At 47.0% G+C, this 14,750-nt stretch overlaps 1 protein-coding gene across 6 annotated transcripts in view; it reads right to left on the reverse strand.

The window, feature by feature from the left end:
• Window positions 1–8,878: 8,878 nt before the first annotated feature.
• The window catches only part of tspan9a (tetraspanin 9a), a 177,738-nt gene continuing 171,866 nt past the window's right edge, over window positions 8,879–14,750 (reverse strand). For all 6 annotated transcript variants that reach the window (XM_034288192.1, XM_034288194.1, XM_034288193.1 and 3 more), the window contains one exon: window positions 8,879–13,397. In XM_034288192.1, coding sequence (XP_034144083.1) covers window positions 13,326–13,397 — 72 coding nt within the window. In that variant the 3' untranslated portion in view covers window positions 8,879–13,325. The remainder of the gene's footprint in view (window positions 13,398–14,750) is intronic.

Genomic DNA, 14,750 nt, shown 5'->3' on the forward strand with positions numbered 1-14,750 from the left:
GAGAGGAACATCTTTTCAACCCAAGTCCCTGCGATCAATATGGGATGTGGGTTGTCTAGGCCCTAGGGGCTGATTCACATTCTATATTGACCTTAACCAAACAAAAGCATTTTCGGTGGAGTCGAAATCTGCAGCGTTTATTGGAAATGCCAAAATTGCCTTTAAAATTGGTTGGGAAACTGTTGTTAGGAGTGCAATGTATTTGTGCTTCTTTACATTGTCTCCTGGGAACAGTTGTACTGTACTAAAGCATTCTAAAAGTGGCATAAAACTAGGCTTCTGAGATTTGGTGGCCTGTCCTATAGAAAATTGACCTCAACAATGTGGAACTGTGAATTCAACCTAAAAAGCATCCTTATCCCTGATGTCACTCCATGTACTCCAGACACCTGGTGACGTGGACCGTCCATTCAGGATGCTCTGTGGACTGAGTGTTGGACTCAGGAACTGCATTGGTGCTGTCAAAACCACAAGCAGCTCTGTGGGGTAAAACAGGCTAGAGATATGTTGCCATTAGATGCGCAGTGGGACATTAGTAGACCCATGAAGCCTCTGCAACTCCTTCAGTCTGATATAAAACCATAGATTTTGATTTAATGATATTCTGTTTTAGTGTCATTATTTATATAGGCTATGTACAACAGACCCTTTCTCATGCTGATTTTCAAATGTGAGTAGGATAGTAGGTCTTTGTGACAGCCACAGTAGCCACTCACTGGTTTCCCAGCTCTAATGTAGTTACACCTCAGAACCTGCCAAAACACCTGCTCTGTGTGTCTGCTTTTGCCCCACACCGTCACCAACATTAGCACCTTATTGTCAGCCTTACAACTGATGGATTAGATTCCTTCAGCTTGAGCTGAAGCCTGGGGGGATAAGGGCTCAACATAAGAAGTTAAAGATATTCTAGGACTTACGGAGGTAAATAAATGAGACTGAGAGACAGTATGCTTCTTTAACCATTTGGTCAAAAGAGAACTGAATGAGTGGGCTGGAGGAGCTGTCCTTAGACACGACACGTGGATGGCAGTATTATTAAAGGTTTTCTAACCATAGAAATGTGGTCAATTCGCAAGGACATGGCCACAAGAAGAAACTCAACCTCCCCTTTGGATGATGCAACCACTAACAGAGGAGTGAAGTAAAACTAGGAGTCATTTCTCTCTGCTACACATAGGCTAAAGTTCAGTGCCGTCCTTAAGTATTTGGACTTTGACTAAAGTTTTATTGTTCAGGCTCTGTGCTCCAGCACTTTGGATTGGGGATTAATCTGAAACTAAACACTTGAGAACGTAATAAGCTGATGATGGCCTCGGCTGTGAAGAAATGGGGTTACAGCTGCTGTTATTTTGAAATAACCATGGCGTAACACTTCCACAGGGCATGCATGAGGCAGTGTTCCAGCCAGTAGATAGATAGAGCTCAAGTTCATGTCTTTAAGTCACTTCATACAAGTCAAGTCTTATGTCACTGCATGCAAGTCAAGTCTTATGTCACTGCATGCAAGTCAAGTCTTATGTCACTGCATGCAAGTCAAGTCTTATGTCACTGCATGCAAGTCAAGTCTTATGTCACTGCATGCAAGTCAATTCTTATGTCACTTCATACAAGTCAAGTCTTATGTCACTGCATGCAAGTCCAAGTCAAATCTCAAGACCTTTAAGCACTATAGGCTATATCCATCCATCCATCTTCTTCCGCTTATCCGGGGCCGGGTCGCAGGGGCAGCAGTCTAAGCAGGGATGCCCAGACTTCCCTCTCCCCAGACACTTCCTCTAGCTCTTCCGGGGGGACACCGAGGCGTTCCCAGGCCAGCTGGGAGACATAGTCCCTCCAGCGTGTCCTAGGTCTTCCCCGGGGTCTCCTCCCGGTGGGACGGGACCGGAACACCTTCCCAGGAAGGCGTTCCGGAGGCATCCGAAAAAGATGCCCAAGCCACCTCAGCTGACCCCTCTCGATGTGGAGGAGCAGTGGCTCTACTCTGAGCTCCTCCCGGGTGACCGAGCTTCTCACCCTATCTCTAAGGGATCGCCCAGCCACCCTGCGGAGAAAACTCATTTCGGCCGCCTGTATCCGGGATCTTGTCCTTTCGGTCATGACCCAAAGCTCATGACCATAGGTGAGAGTAGGAACGTAGATTGACTGGTAAATCGAGAGCTTCGCCTTGCGGCTCAGCTCTTTCTTCACCACGACAGACCGATACATCGACCGCATTACTGCAGAAGCTGCACCGATCCGTCTGTCAATCTCCCGTTCCATCCTTCCCTCACTCGTGAACAAGACCCCTAGATACTTAAACTCCTCCACTTGAGGCAGGCACTCTCCACCAACCTGAAGTGTGCAAGCCACCCTTTTCCGACTGAGGACCATGGCCTCGGATTTGGAGGTACTGATTTTCATCCCCACCGCTTCACACTCGGCTGCAAACCGTCCCAGTGCATGCTGAAGGTCCTGGTTAGAAGGGGCCAACACGACAACATCATCTGCAAAGAGCAGAGACGAAATCGTGTGGTCCCCAAACCTGACACCCTCCGGCCCCTGGCTGCGCCTAGAAATTCTGTCCATAAAAATTACAAACAGAACCGGTGACAAAGGGCAGCCCTGCCGGAGTCCAACATGCACTGGGAACAAGTCTGACTTACTGCCGGCAATGCGGACCAAGCTCCTGCTTCGGTTGTATAGGGACCTGACAGCCCTTAGCAAAGGACCCAGGACCCCATATTCCCCAAGCACCCTCCACAAGATGCCGCGAGGTACACAGTCGAATGCCTTCTCCAAATCCACAAAACACATGTGGATTGGTTGGGCAAACTCCCATGAACCCTCCAACACCCCGTAGAGGTTATAGAGCTGGTCCAGTGTTCCACGGCCCGGACGAAAACCACACTGTTCCTCCTGAATCCAAGGTTCTACTATCGGCCGTATTCTCCTCTCCAGAACCCTGGCATAGACTTTCCCGGGCAGGCTGAGAAGTGTGATCCCCCTATAGTTGGAACACACCCTCCGGTCCCCCTTCTTAAAAAGAGGGACCACCACCCCGGTCTGCCATCCCAGAGGCACTGTCCCCGACCGCCACGCGATGTTGCACAGGCGTGTCAACCAAGACAGCCCCACAACATCCAGAGACTTGAGTTACTCAGGGCGGATCTCATCCACCCCCGGTGCCTTGCCACCGAGGAGTTTCTTGACCACCTCTGTGACTTCAGCCCGGGTGATGGACGAGTCCACCTCTGAGCCCTCATCCTCTGCTTCCTCAATGGAAGACATGTCAGCGGGATTGAGGAGATCCTCAAAGTACTCCTTCCACCGCCCAACGACATCCTCAGTTGAGGTCAACAGCTGCCCACCTCTACTGTAAACAGCGTTGGTAGGGCACTGTTTCCCTCTCCTGAGGCGCCGGATGGTTTGCCAGAATCTCTTCGAGGCCAGCCGATAGTCCTTCTCCATGGCCTCACCGAACTCCTCCCAGGCCCGAGTTTTTGCCTCCACAACCACCCGGGCTGCAGCCCGCTTGGCCTGTCGGTACCCGTCCGCTGCCTCAGGAGTCCCACAAGCCAACCAGGCCTGATAGGACTCCTTCTTCAGCTTGACGGCATCCCTTACTTCCGGTGTCCACCACCGGGTTCGGGGATTGCCGCCTCGACAGGCACCGGAGACCTTACGGCCACAGCTCCGAGCGGCCGCTTCGACAATGGCGGTGGAGAACATGGTCCACTCGGACTCAATATCTCCAACCTCCCTCGGGATCCAGTCGAAGCTCTGCCGGAGGTGGGAGTTAAAGATCTCTCTGACAGGAGACTCGGCCAGACGTTCCCAGCAGACCCTTACAGTACGCTTGGGCCTGCCGAGTCTGTCCAGCTTCCTCCCCCGCCATCGGATCCAACTCACCACCAGGTGGTGATCAGTTGACAGCTCCGCCCCTTTCTTCACCCGAGTGTCCAAGACATACGGCCGCAGGTCAGATGAGACGACAACAAAGTCAATCATCGACCTGCGGCCTAGGGTGTCCTGGTGCCACGTGCACTGATGGACACCCTTATGCTTGAACATGGTGTTCGTTATGGACAAACTGTGACTAGCACAGAAGTCCAATAACTGAACACCACTCGGGTTCAGATCAGGGGGGCCGTTCCTCCCAATCACGCCCCTCCAGGTGTCACTGTCGTTGCCCACGTGGGCGTTGAAGTCCCCCAGTAGAACAATAGAGTCCCCAGTCGGAGCACTTTCCAGCACCCCTCCCAGAGACTCCAAGAAGGTCGGGTACTCTGCACTGCCGTTCGGCCCGTAGGCACAAACAACAGTGAGAGACCTATCCCCGACCCGTAGGCGCAGGGAAACGACCCTCTCGTTCACCGGGGTAAACTCCAACACATGGCGGCAGAGCTGGGGAGCTATGAGCAAACCCACACCAGCCCGCCGCCTCTCACCATGGGCAACTCCAGAGTGGTGAAGAGTCCATCCTCTCTCAAGGAGTGTGGTTCCAGAGCCCAAGCCGTGCGTAGAGGTGATCCCGACTACCTCTAATCGGAACCTCTCAACCTCACGCACTAACTCAGGCTCCTTCCCCGCCAGCGAGGTGACATTCCACGTCCCTAGAGCCAGTTTCCGTGTCCAGAGATCGGGTTGTCTAGGCCCCTGCCTTCGACTGCTGCCCGATCCTCTTTGCACCGGCCCCTTATGGTCCCTCCTGTGGGTGGTGAGCCCACGGGAGGGCGGCCCCACGTCACCCGTTCGGGCTGAGCCCGGCCGGGCCCCATGGGGGAAGGCCCGGCCACCAGGCGCTCGCATTCGAGCCCCAACCCCGGGCCTGGCTCCGGGGTGGGGCCCCGGCTGCGCCATACCGGGCGACGTCACGGTACTCAAAATGTCATTCTTCATTAAGGGGTTTTGAACCGCTCTTAGTCTGACCCGTCGCCTAAGACCTGTTTGCCTTGGGAGACCCTACCAGGGGCATATAGCCCCAGACAACATAGCTCCTAGGGTCACTCGGGTACTCAAACCCCTCCACCACGTTAAGGTGGCAGTTCTTGGAGGGGACTATAGGCTATAGTTATAGTTATATATTAGTCCTATTTTAAATCAGCAGTTGATAGTCTAGTGCACTAATACTGAATTGCAACATCTAATTTATTATAGCAAACATGCATTTTATGTTTAATTGAAGTATAATCCTGTTGAGACTGGGGCCAGCCTGTTCTATTTACTATTAGCCATTAGCCAAATTGTCTTGACTATTTTAACCATGAGCTAACAGCTCTTTGTGTTCTGTATGGTTACATGTGTTATTGTAACCGGTGTAGTAGGTGTGTAAAATAAGGAGCCAACGCAGGGAGGTAGTTTCAATCTCTATATTCTTACTCAAAAGGCACGTGTAAAAAACTCAGGCGCACAGGCGCAAAACAAGCGTGCAGACAGCTTACACAATGTACACCGCACATAGGACAATACCACACAAAGACAGCCAGAAACACAGGAACTTATATATGCGATCTAATGAGGAGATGGACACCAGGTGTGTGCAATAACAAGACAGGACAGTGCCGTGGGAGGAGGAGCGGCGTGGCTAGAAGGCCGGCGATGACGTGTGCCGAACACCATGTCGGGAGGGGTGGCGCGCGTCCTCCACGCGCGTCCTCGTTACAGTTATCTAGTTATTAGCTACTGTAACTAACTAGCTGGCAAAGATTAGAAACAGGTGAGCTAATATTAGGCTTCTCACTGAATATAAAAATCTTGCCAAATGCTATTATGAATGGAACAGATGCACTGTCACTATCGTTACCTACGTGACTTTCAACTTTAATATCTTGAGCTACCACACCAGCATAATGCAGGAAGACAGTTTTAGCTATTAGTTTTAGCTATTTTATATTTACCTTCCAAGGCATGAATCCAATGACTACAAGTCCAACTCAAGTCCCAAGTCTTTTGAACAGATCAAAATTCAAGTGACAAGTCAATTTATTGGTGACTTAAGTGCAACTTGAGTCCAAGTTTGCGACTTGAGTCACCAATTCTGGTGGGTGGGATGATTAGGCAGCAAGCAAACATTCTGTCCTCAAAATGTATGTGTTAGAAGCAGGAAAAATGGGCAAACGTAAGGATCTGAGCGACTTTGACAAGGGCCAAATTTTGATGGCTAGACGACTGGGTCAGAGCATCTCCAAAACTGTAGCCCTTGTGGGGTGTTCCTGGTGTGCAGTGGTCAGTACCTATCAAAAGTGGTCCAATGAATGAAAAGCGGTGAACCAGCTACAGGGTCATGGACAGCCAATGGCTCATTGATGCACTTGGGGAGCGAAGGCTGGTCTGTGTGGTCCGATCCAACAGACGACCTATTGTAGCTCAAATTTCTCAAAAAGTTAATGCTGGTACTGATAGAAAGGTGTCGGAACTCACAATGCATCACAGTATGTTTTGTATGGAGCTCCGTAGCCGCAGACCAGTCAGGGTGTCCATGCTGACCCCTGTCTGCCGAAGAGGGGACTACAATGGGCACGTGAGCATCAGAACTGGACCACAGAGCAATGGAAGAAGGTGGCCTGGTCTGGTGAATCACATTTCGTTTACATCACGTGGTTGGCCGGGTGCGTGTCCGTCGCTTACCTGGAGAACACATGGCACCAGGATGCATTATGGGAAGGAGGCAAGCCGGGCAATGTTCTGCTGGGAAACCTTGGGTCCTGCCATTCATGTGGATGTTACTTTGACACGTACCACCTACCTAAGCATCGTTGCAGACCATGTGCACCCTTTCATGACAACGGTATTCCTTGATGGCATTGGCCTCTTTCAGCAGGATAATACACTCTGCCACAAGGCAAAAATGGTTCAGGAACGGTTTGAGGAACACAACGAGTTCAAGGTCTTGACTTGGCCTCCAAATTCACCAGATCACAATCCAATCGAGCATCTGTGGGATGTGCTTGACAAACAGGTCTGATCCATGGAGGCCCCATCTCGCAACTTACAGGACTTAAAGGATCTGCTGCTGTCATCTTGTTCCCAGATACCACAGCACACCTTCAGAAGTCTAGTGGAGTCCACGCCTCGACGGGTCGGTGCTGTTTTGGCGGCAAAAGGGGGGACGTACACATTATTAGGCAGGCAGTCATCGTGTCATGGCTGATCGGTGTACATTGGAGGTGACATTGGAAGTGCGGTTCTGACGTCCTTCTGGTGCATTGTATGAAACACAATGAGAACGTACCACAGAGAGGAACTAGAAGCTCTGACATGGCACCTCTATCACCAGCAGCACTTGTTTAAGGGGGAGGCATGTCAGTAATCAGGTGTACACCCTTGTCAGTGTGTTTAGGCTATATGACTTCTAAATCAGGGCTCGGGCCAAAACGCAGCATATGCTCGCCTGGCAGCATCTCTGGCACAGCGAGAGCTTTTTTGTTGCTAGTGTGAATAGAACATTTTATGAACACATTTCTTTTATGTTATTTGTATGAAATTCTGACTATGGGCGTTACTGCCTCAAAGAACAAAATTTACTCGGAAGTTACTGACTTTTTACTGAACGACTCCAAAAGATACAGTAAAAAGTCTACTTTGTCGAACTTACCATCACTAGTGTGTACTGCATGGAGGCTATTTACCCAGCAGAAAGTCTTCACCTGATAGATTTGTGAGTATTTTTTTAGGACCATGTCAGAGCCTCAACCTTGGCATATATTGTTATTTGTGTTAACCTTGTACCTATGTGAACTTTCCTATTAATGGGCCTAGTTGGTGAATCTGTTTTGTCATTCAACAAAAAATATATATTTATTAAAGAACTACAAAGAATATATGCAGCTTTCATTGTTTACATGACCTGGCAGATTTGCAATTAATAATTAATTTTTCAAATGCAACAAACATATTGTGTCACTTTCCAAAGAGTAATTTTTTAAAGTTACTTTTATTCATTTGTAATGACTAATTGCAATGAGTTACTATCTTGAGTAACTAAACCCAACACTGCACCACCAGACAAAGGGGCTGAGATCGAGAGGCTGGCTTCAGCGCTGCTAGCGTATGGCGATTAAAAAGATCTGTAGCCCCTGGGCTCCCCAGTGGTGCTAGTTAAGAAAAAGAATAAAGAGCGGAGCTTGATTTGAGTATAGAAGTTTGAGACTCCAAGCCTCTCCACAGGATGGATGGATGACACCCCAGACAGGTGTCATCCATACAGGTCAGAACACTAGACTCTCTATTGGTTACTGAGAGTTAGAGGTCACTGACTAGGACACAGAGGGACCAGCCGTTACCACATGCCTCATCCCCCAACAAAGGAGGGAAATGTCTCTGGGTCCGACCAACCTGCCTGCAATGACTCAACGCATCACGGAGCTGGTTCTGAAAAGGCTCCCCTGATTCCTCTGCATGGTCCTTCTCAACTGTGTAGAGATGTTGAGCAGCAGCTTTGAAGCCCACATGCACAGCCTGGGGACCGTCTTCACCGCGTGGCCACTTGGCAGTAGAGAGAAACATGAAAATGGATGCACTCCACTGCCGCTACGAGCGTCAGCTAAATAACTTCAATATAAATGACCCGGGCTGATCCAAAGGAGGCCACGAGGCTCGCAGCCACGTTGTTTTCCCAATGACATTGCAACGTGGACCCACGGTACACACTCACACAGCCTGGTCCAAACGAAGGCGACGGAGTTTTGTGCATTCGTAGGCTCATGTTCACACTAGAGACGCCTCGTGAGGAACGTCTTGTGGCACACAGCACGCCCGAATATCCTTTTCTGAAGAAGGGTTCGCATTTACTTAGCGATTAAAAGTAATCCTGATTAGCAGCGACAAGAAAAAAAATTACACAATATCAGCATCAGTCTTCGAAACATGAAAAGGAAAATGAGCACACAGTGTAACTGGGGATTTTGCCACACATTTTTCTTTATTCAAAAAAATAGTAGGATTTAAAGAATGAAATGTAGTGCTCCACCTAATATAGATATCCAGAGTGCTTTTACATGTAGCAAAAAACTCCACAGGACAAGGCTGACAGGTACCAAATAATACTGCCGTTTGCCATGAAACTACATCAAACACACCATTCAATAGCATACATTTCAGAGGCAACAGCTCAGTCAGCTTTAGCGGGTGGGGGATTAGGTATGAGATTATAAAAATAAGTCAAAGGTGGTAGAAATGAGCTGCTTCGTTTGAAATAGCCGTTAAAACCTCCCCCCCCAAAACATTATTTCCTTCTCTGTAGCAGTTTCCATGTGAAAAGAAAGAATACCTAATGCTCATTACAAATCCATGGATGTCTTCTATCCCTTACTACACGTCGCAATATTGTAAATAAAAATATGAATACAGTACTAACCCCATAAAACACATTTACATTTAATTACACTGCTCCTGAATAAAAAGTACAAACTATCAAACAAATAAAATAACACTAATTAATGGGTGGGAAATGAGCTCACACAGCGGAGAAAATTCCTTCCAGAAAAACAGTCAGAGAAGTGTGGGTGTTAGTTGGTAACATCCTGGTGTCGTTTTGGAATTTCTTTCAATATCAGAAGATGCCAATGGGCATTAGACTAATGAGTTCCTTTCTGTTGCAGAGGTGCAAGACCAACATTCTCCCAGCTGAAGTGAAGTTAGAATATTTACACACGTTGGACTAGGAAAAAGGTAACGCAGTGAAAGGAATTCTTTTGTGCAGTCAGTTTCATCTGAGATGTACCTCACTCCACAGGCCATGATTTGGGTGGGCATTCACAAAAGAAGCACAGGCATGGTTAAAAAGACATACTACAGACAACAGAATAGCACATTCCTAATGTACACAGGGTCTTCACTTCGAAACCAAACAACAAACGTGCAGTCATTCATTTTCTCTCTGCATCTTCCTCCCTCAAACAGGACTCCCAGCTAAGTTAATACAGGGAGGTGGTTAAGTTACACCTTGAAAAGGAGTCTAACGTTATTCCTCTTTATCTGCAACTCTTGTCTAACTCTCCGTCTGTAATCCCGAGGATATAATACTAATGGTGTCATGTTCTCCAGGTGACTGACAGCGAGCTTCAGACAGAAAACTAAGCCAAGTAGAACATAGTAACACAGCGTACATAAACATAAGTGTAAAAAGCAAGGACAGCCAATGTTAAAAAACAAAAAGGGAGGGGGGAGAAAATCATACTTGTGTTAAAGTGATAGTCACCTTCTGCCCCCCCCTACAAACAGAAAGACAATTATTTTGACATAACACTGAAGAACCAATTGAAGACTAAAGAACATGACAAAATTCCCACAGAGGAACTGAAACATTTCTAAAATAGGAGACATATTACATTTCAGAGAGGGCACTGAGTGTTGGATTTATGTCAATGGAGGTAAACAGATGGGGATATTTACATGATTCATTTTCCAGGCCTGACGTAATGAATGCTGTGAAGGCGGTGTGTCTTCAACATTTTAAGATATACGTCTGCCTGTAATCATGCTGAAGAGGCTGCCCTTCAGTTTATTCAACATTAAACCATTCCATCCCACTATATCACTTCACACACTGTGGCTTTCCCAAAGCAATAATGATCACAGAACTTATTAATGTAGTCTTCAGAATTCTGTCAGATTCAGTATTACTTCTGGGAGAAAGTATAATGGCCAATATCTCCTAACTACTACCTGGTCCTACTCAGGGGAGGAGGTACAAGAGTGAACAAGGGAGATACACAGGATACACATGTAGGTAACAGAAAACGTGGTCTTCAGTGACCAGACCAACTATGTCTCCACAAACGTCAACCCTGGCATGTACAGTACTTCCCAGAATTTACTGGAGCATAAATTGTGACAAATGTTTGCTGATGCACCCAGGCAGAGAGAATGTGACCGCTCACATGCTTTGCTTCAGCAGCTGCTAGCTTTCCTTGTGGAAGTCAAACATGGGAGTATGAAAGGGAACTGGATGAATCAGAGACAACCACCATCTGAGCCTACAGTGTGACGCCGACACACACAACCCCCTGTCCACTGCAATCTACCACAGCTGAAAGTATGTAGATCCCAGGGCACATCACCCATAGCCGTGAAATTATAACAATGATCCTGTGGACGTTTCTCAATGCAAACGGAGGGTGAGAGCTAGGCCACAGTGTCTCTGAGCTAGCTTGTTCAATATCCTCTTCCTTCTCATTTCTCTTCGACACAACATCCCCATAGCAGCAATGCAGTGTCAGTTCTTACACGTCGAATCCCCAGCAGAACCCTAAGCCCCTGAACTTCCTGTGTTTCTAGGATAACATTTTAGAACTGAGACACTTCTGGTCCCGTTTATCAAACTGCTAAACAAATGACTAAGTACAGTCAGCATTCAGTTATTTCTCCTTCGTGTTAACAATCAGTCAGCTGATTACTACCAGGAGACTGTTGGCAGCGACTACTCCTTAAAGTTCCCTGTACTTCTGCATGATGAGTTAAAAGAAAACTTGGTTCATGTTCAGTAAGGCGTGCAACAGAAAATCCCACTTAGTCTTGTTCCAGTCCATTTGGTGCCTAATGACTGCCATCCAAAGCAGTTCGGAGCAGTCGAGTGGGCTAACAACAGAGGGCAGTAAAATAAGGAAAATAAGTAGGGCCAGTAACTTTCCTACCCACTTTTTAAAAATAAAGTTTTAGACATTCAAGATCAATCTTGCTGTGTTTTCCTGACCTAAAAATAATAATCCTGACCACAAAAAAAAGTTAATAATTTTGTAGCTGAACTTCCCCTGGGGCAGACTGAGTGGGGCTGCAGTTTAACCATGCCTGGTTCACAATACAGCCGTCTAAGGAGCCTGAATAGAACAACCCTTGTTGCTCAATTAAACAGGACTCCTGCTGTTGAATCATACATTTATTCTAAAAACATGTCTACAGGGTGCGTTGCCATTGCCAAACCACTGCCTGGTCTTTTGCTCCAACTCCCTCCCTCCCTCCCCCCATCTGAAGCAGGGGGATGCTCTCTGAAAAATAGAACAGCAGCATCCAGACTAGAGGTAGAGATACATCATCACTTGTAGTCTAGCAGGAATGTCACTGGAAATGTGCACTGCGAAACATAACACCGACGCGTGGAGAGAGAGAATACAAATGAGAGAGTTGTGCCAGCGGAGAAACACTGCGGATTAACTCTCCCTCCTACTCTTTCGTTCAGACAATCCATCGTTTAGTAGACGTCTGGAGACAGCCATCCATCCAGCAGCTCTGCTTTCTCTGTCCTCTTGGATCATGCCGTCTCTGCAGCGGTGGCATCTCCATCATTCAGATCAAACACCGTTGCTCCCTTGTCGGTGCCATCAGAGAGAGGCTGAACGGCACCACATCCCTCCACATGCCAGTCCTCAAAGTCCCGTTTTCAACTCATTTAGAATCAGTCCATTTGCTCTTCTGTGAGAATGGACGTTCCCGGGGTTACACACTAGGAGAATGGTGGTGGTGGGGGGGGGGTTCATCGAGAGCACAACAATAGTGTGATTATATATGTGTTGCTTGGATAGATGGTTGTCCTGGTGATCTGGTTGAAATAACTATTGATTACAAGAGGTATCATTCTGCCCATCACAGGACGCTCCTGACCTCTCTGAATCCGGAGCACCAACTCATGGCATTGTGGCGTTGACTTTTTATCCACCCTGAACCTTGACCTCTAACCTTCCACAGCATCTCGTCACGTCTCATACATAACACACTTCTGACAACAGGTAACGCTTATCAAATCAAATGCTCCATTCCACTGGAGCATAAAGCACAGGAGAAGAAAATAATAATTGTATTCGGCGGGGAACTTTTTTCAGACATTTTGATATTTCAATGACAAAGGGTTCCAGGGAGTATAAAACTAGCATGCTATCTGGGAGCCTTTCATAATTTACAAGAGAAAAAGGAAATTAACATGAATCATCAACACAACAAAATCCATAAAAACCTGGAGGGAACTACAATATCATTTTTCTTGTCTTTTCTTTCTTTGCCTTGCAGGGGGATGTGAGCATTAGTAAAGCTTCCGTCGTTTCAGAAAATCCTTACTGTTAGTCCAAGCACCCCAAAAATAGACACATACTTCTAAAGAAAAGAGAAAATTTAAGGGTTCCTTGCCAAAAGCATATTTGTCCTTTTATATACCAGTCCCATTTCTCTTTGGCAAATGAATGGTGTAGTGGACAGAGCAGAGGAGAAGGGCGAGAGATGCTGCCTGAACATGGTTTCTGGGACGAGTGGGAAGGGAAGCTTAGGGATGAAAGAGGGATGGTATGGAGGGGCCACCCAGAGTCTATCCCATCAGGCAGTGCATGGGGCTCCTTTTTCTATGTCCTGTTTGTCCCCCGCTAAGCGTCGTACTTCTTCCCTGTTCTGTGGATCTGGTGGAACAGTGTCATGGAAAACGCCATGCCCAGGAGCTGCAGAAAAGGAGAACACAGTGAATTCTCTGTTTCAAGTCTAATAGATTTTATTATCATTACTGTATCAAACTCAGAGGACAAAATGAATGGAATGGTACAGCCAGCTCTGAGTGAGCTTCTGGGCATGTTTGGAGTTTAGACACTAGAGAAAAATCCTTGTGCAGAGTTTGAAAACAACCCAAAATGTCCAATTCCAAATCAGGTTTGATTGGCTACCTCCTCTCTCTAAGGCTGAATTCAAACACAACAAGCTGCTTTTGTGTCTCATTGATGGAATAATGGGAGCAAATTGAGAGCATTAAGTCAATTAGGTAAATTATGATGCACCAAAACAAAGTGCATTCTCTTTGAAGTTTTCCATTAAGAAATAACATAATACTTTCACATCAAACAAAGTCAGAAGGCTGATCCCAAATCCATTATCTGAAGCAGTCAGGATGAGAAAGTATAAGTACTTTTCATTACAGAAAAGAACTGGGTTCAGAAACTATTTTGAAATCTTTGAAAAACATTCAGTGTCAGTCTGCCCAGAGCACCTTACAGGAGGGGTTAGCCGGTTTGAGACTATTCCTTAAGGGAGGGGTTAGCCAGTTTGAGACTATTCCTTAAGGGAGGGGTTAGCCAGTTTGAGACTATTCCTTAAGGGAGGGGTTAGCCAGTTTGAGACTATTCCTTAAGGGAGGGGTTAGCCAGTTTGAGACTATTCCTTATGGGAGGGGTTAGCCGGTTTGAGACTATTCCTTAAGGGAGGGGTTAGCCAGTTTGAGACTATTCCTTAAGGGAGGGGTTAGCCAGTTTGAGACTATTCCTTATGGGAGGGGTTAGCCAGTTTGAGACTATTCCTTAAGGGAGGGGTTAGCCAGTTTGAGACTATTCCTTATGGGAGGGGTTAGCCAGTTTGAGACTATTCCTTAAGGGAGGGGTTAGCCAGTTTGAGACTATTCCTTAAGGGAGGGGTTACCTGGTTTGAGACTATTCCTTAAGGGAGGGGTTAGCCAGTTTGAGACTATTCCTTATGGGAGGGGTAAGCCAGTTTGAGACTATTCCTTAAGGGAGGGGTTAGCCGGTTTGAGACTATTCCTTGAGAGAGGGGTTAGCCAGTTTGAGACTATTCCTTAAGGGAGGGGTTAGCCAGTTTGAGACTATTCCTTAAGGGAGGGGTTAGCCAGTTTGAGACTATTCCTTAAGGGAGGGGTTAGCCAGTTTGAGACTATTCCTTATGGGAGGGGTTAGCCGGTTTGAGACTATTCCTTAAGGGAGGGGTTAGCCAGTTTGAGACTATTCCTTATGGGAGGGGTTAGCCAGTTTGAGACTATTCCTTAAGGGAGGGGTTAGCCAGTTTGAGACTAT

This window comes from Esox lucius, chromosome 19, assembly GCF_011004845.1.
Source record: "Esox lucius isolate fEsoLuc1 chromosome 19, fEsoLuc1.pri, whole genome shotgun sequence".
Lineage (NCBI taxonomy): Eukaryota > Metazoa > Chordata > Actinopteri > Esociformes > Esocidae > Esox > Esox lucius.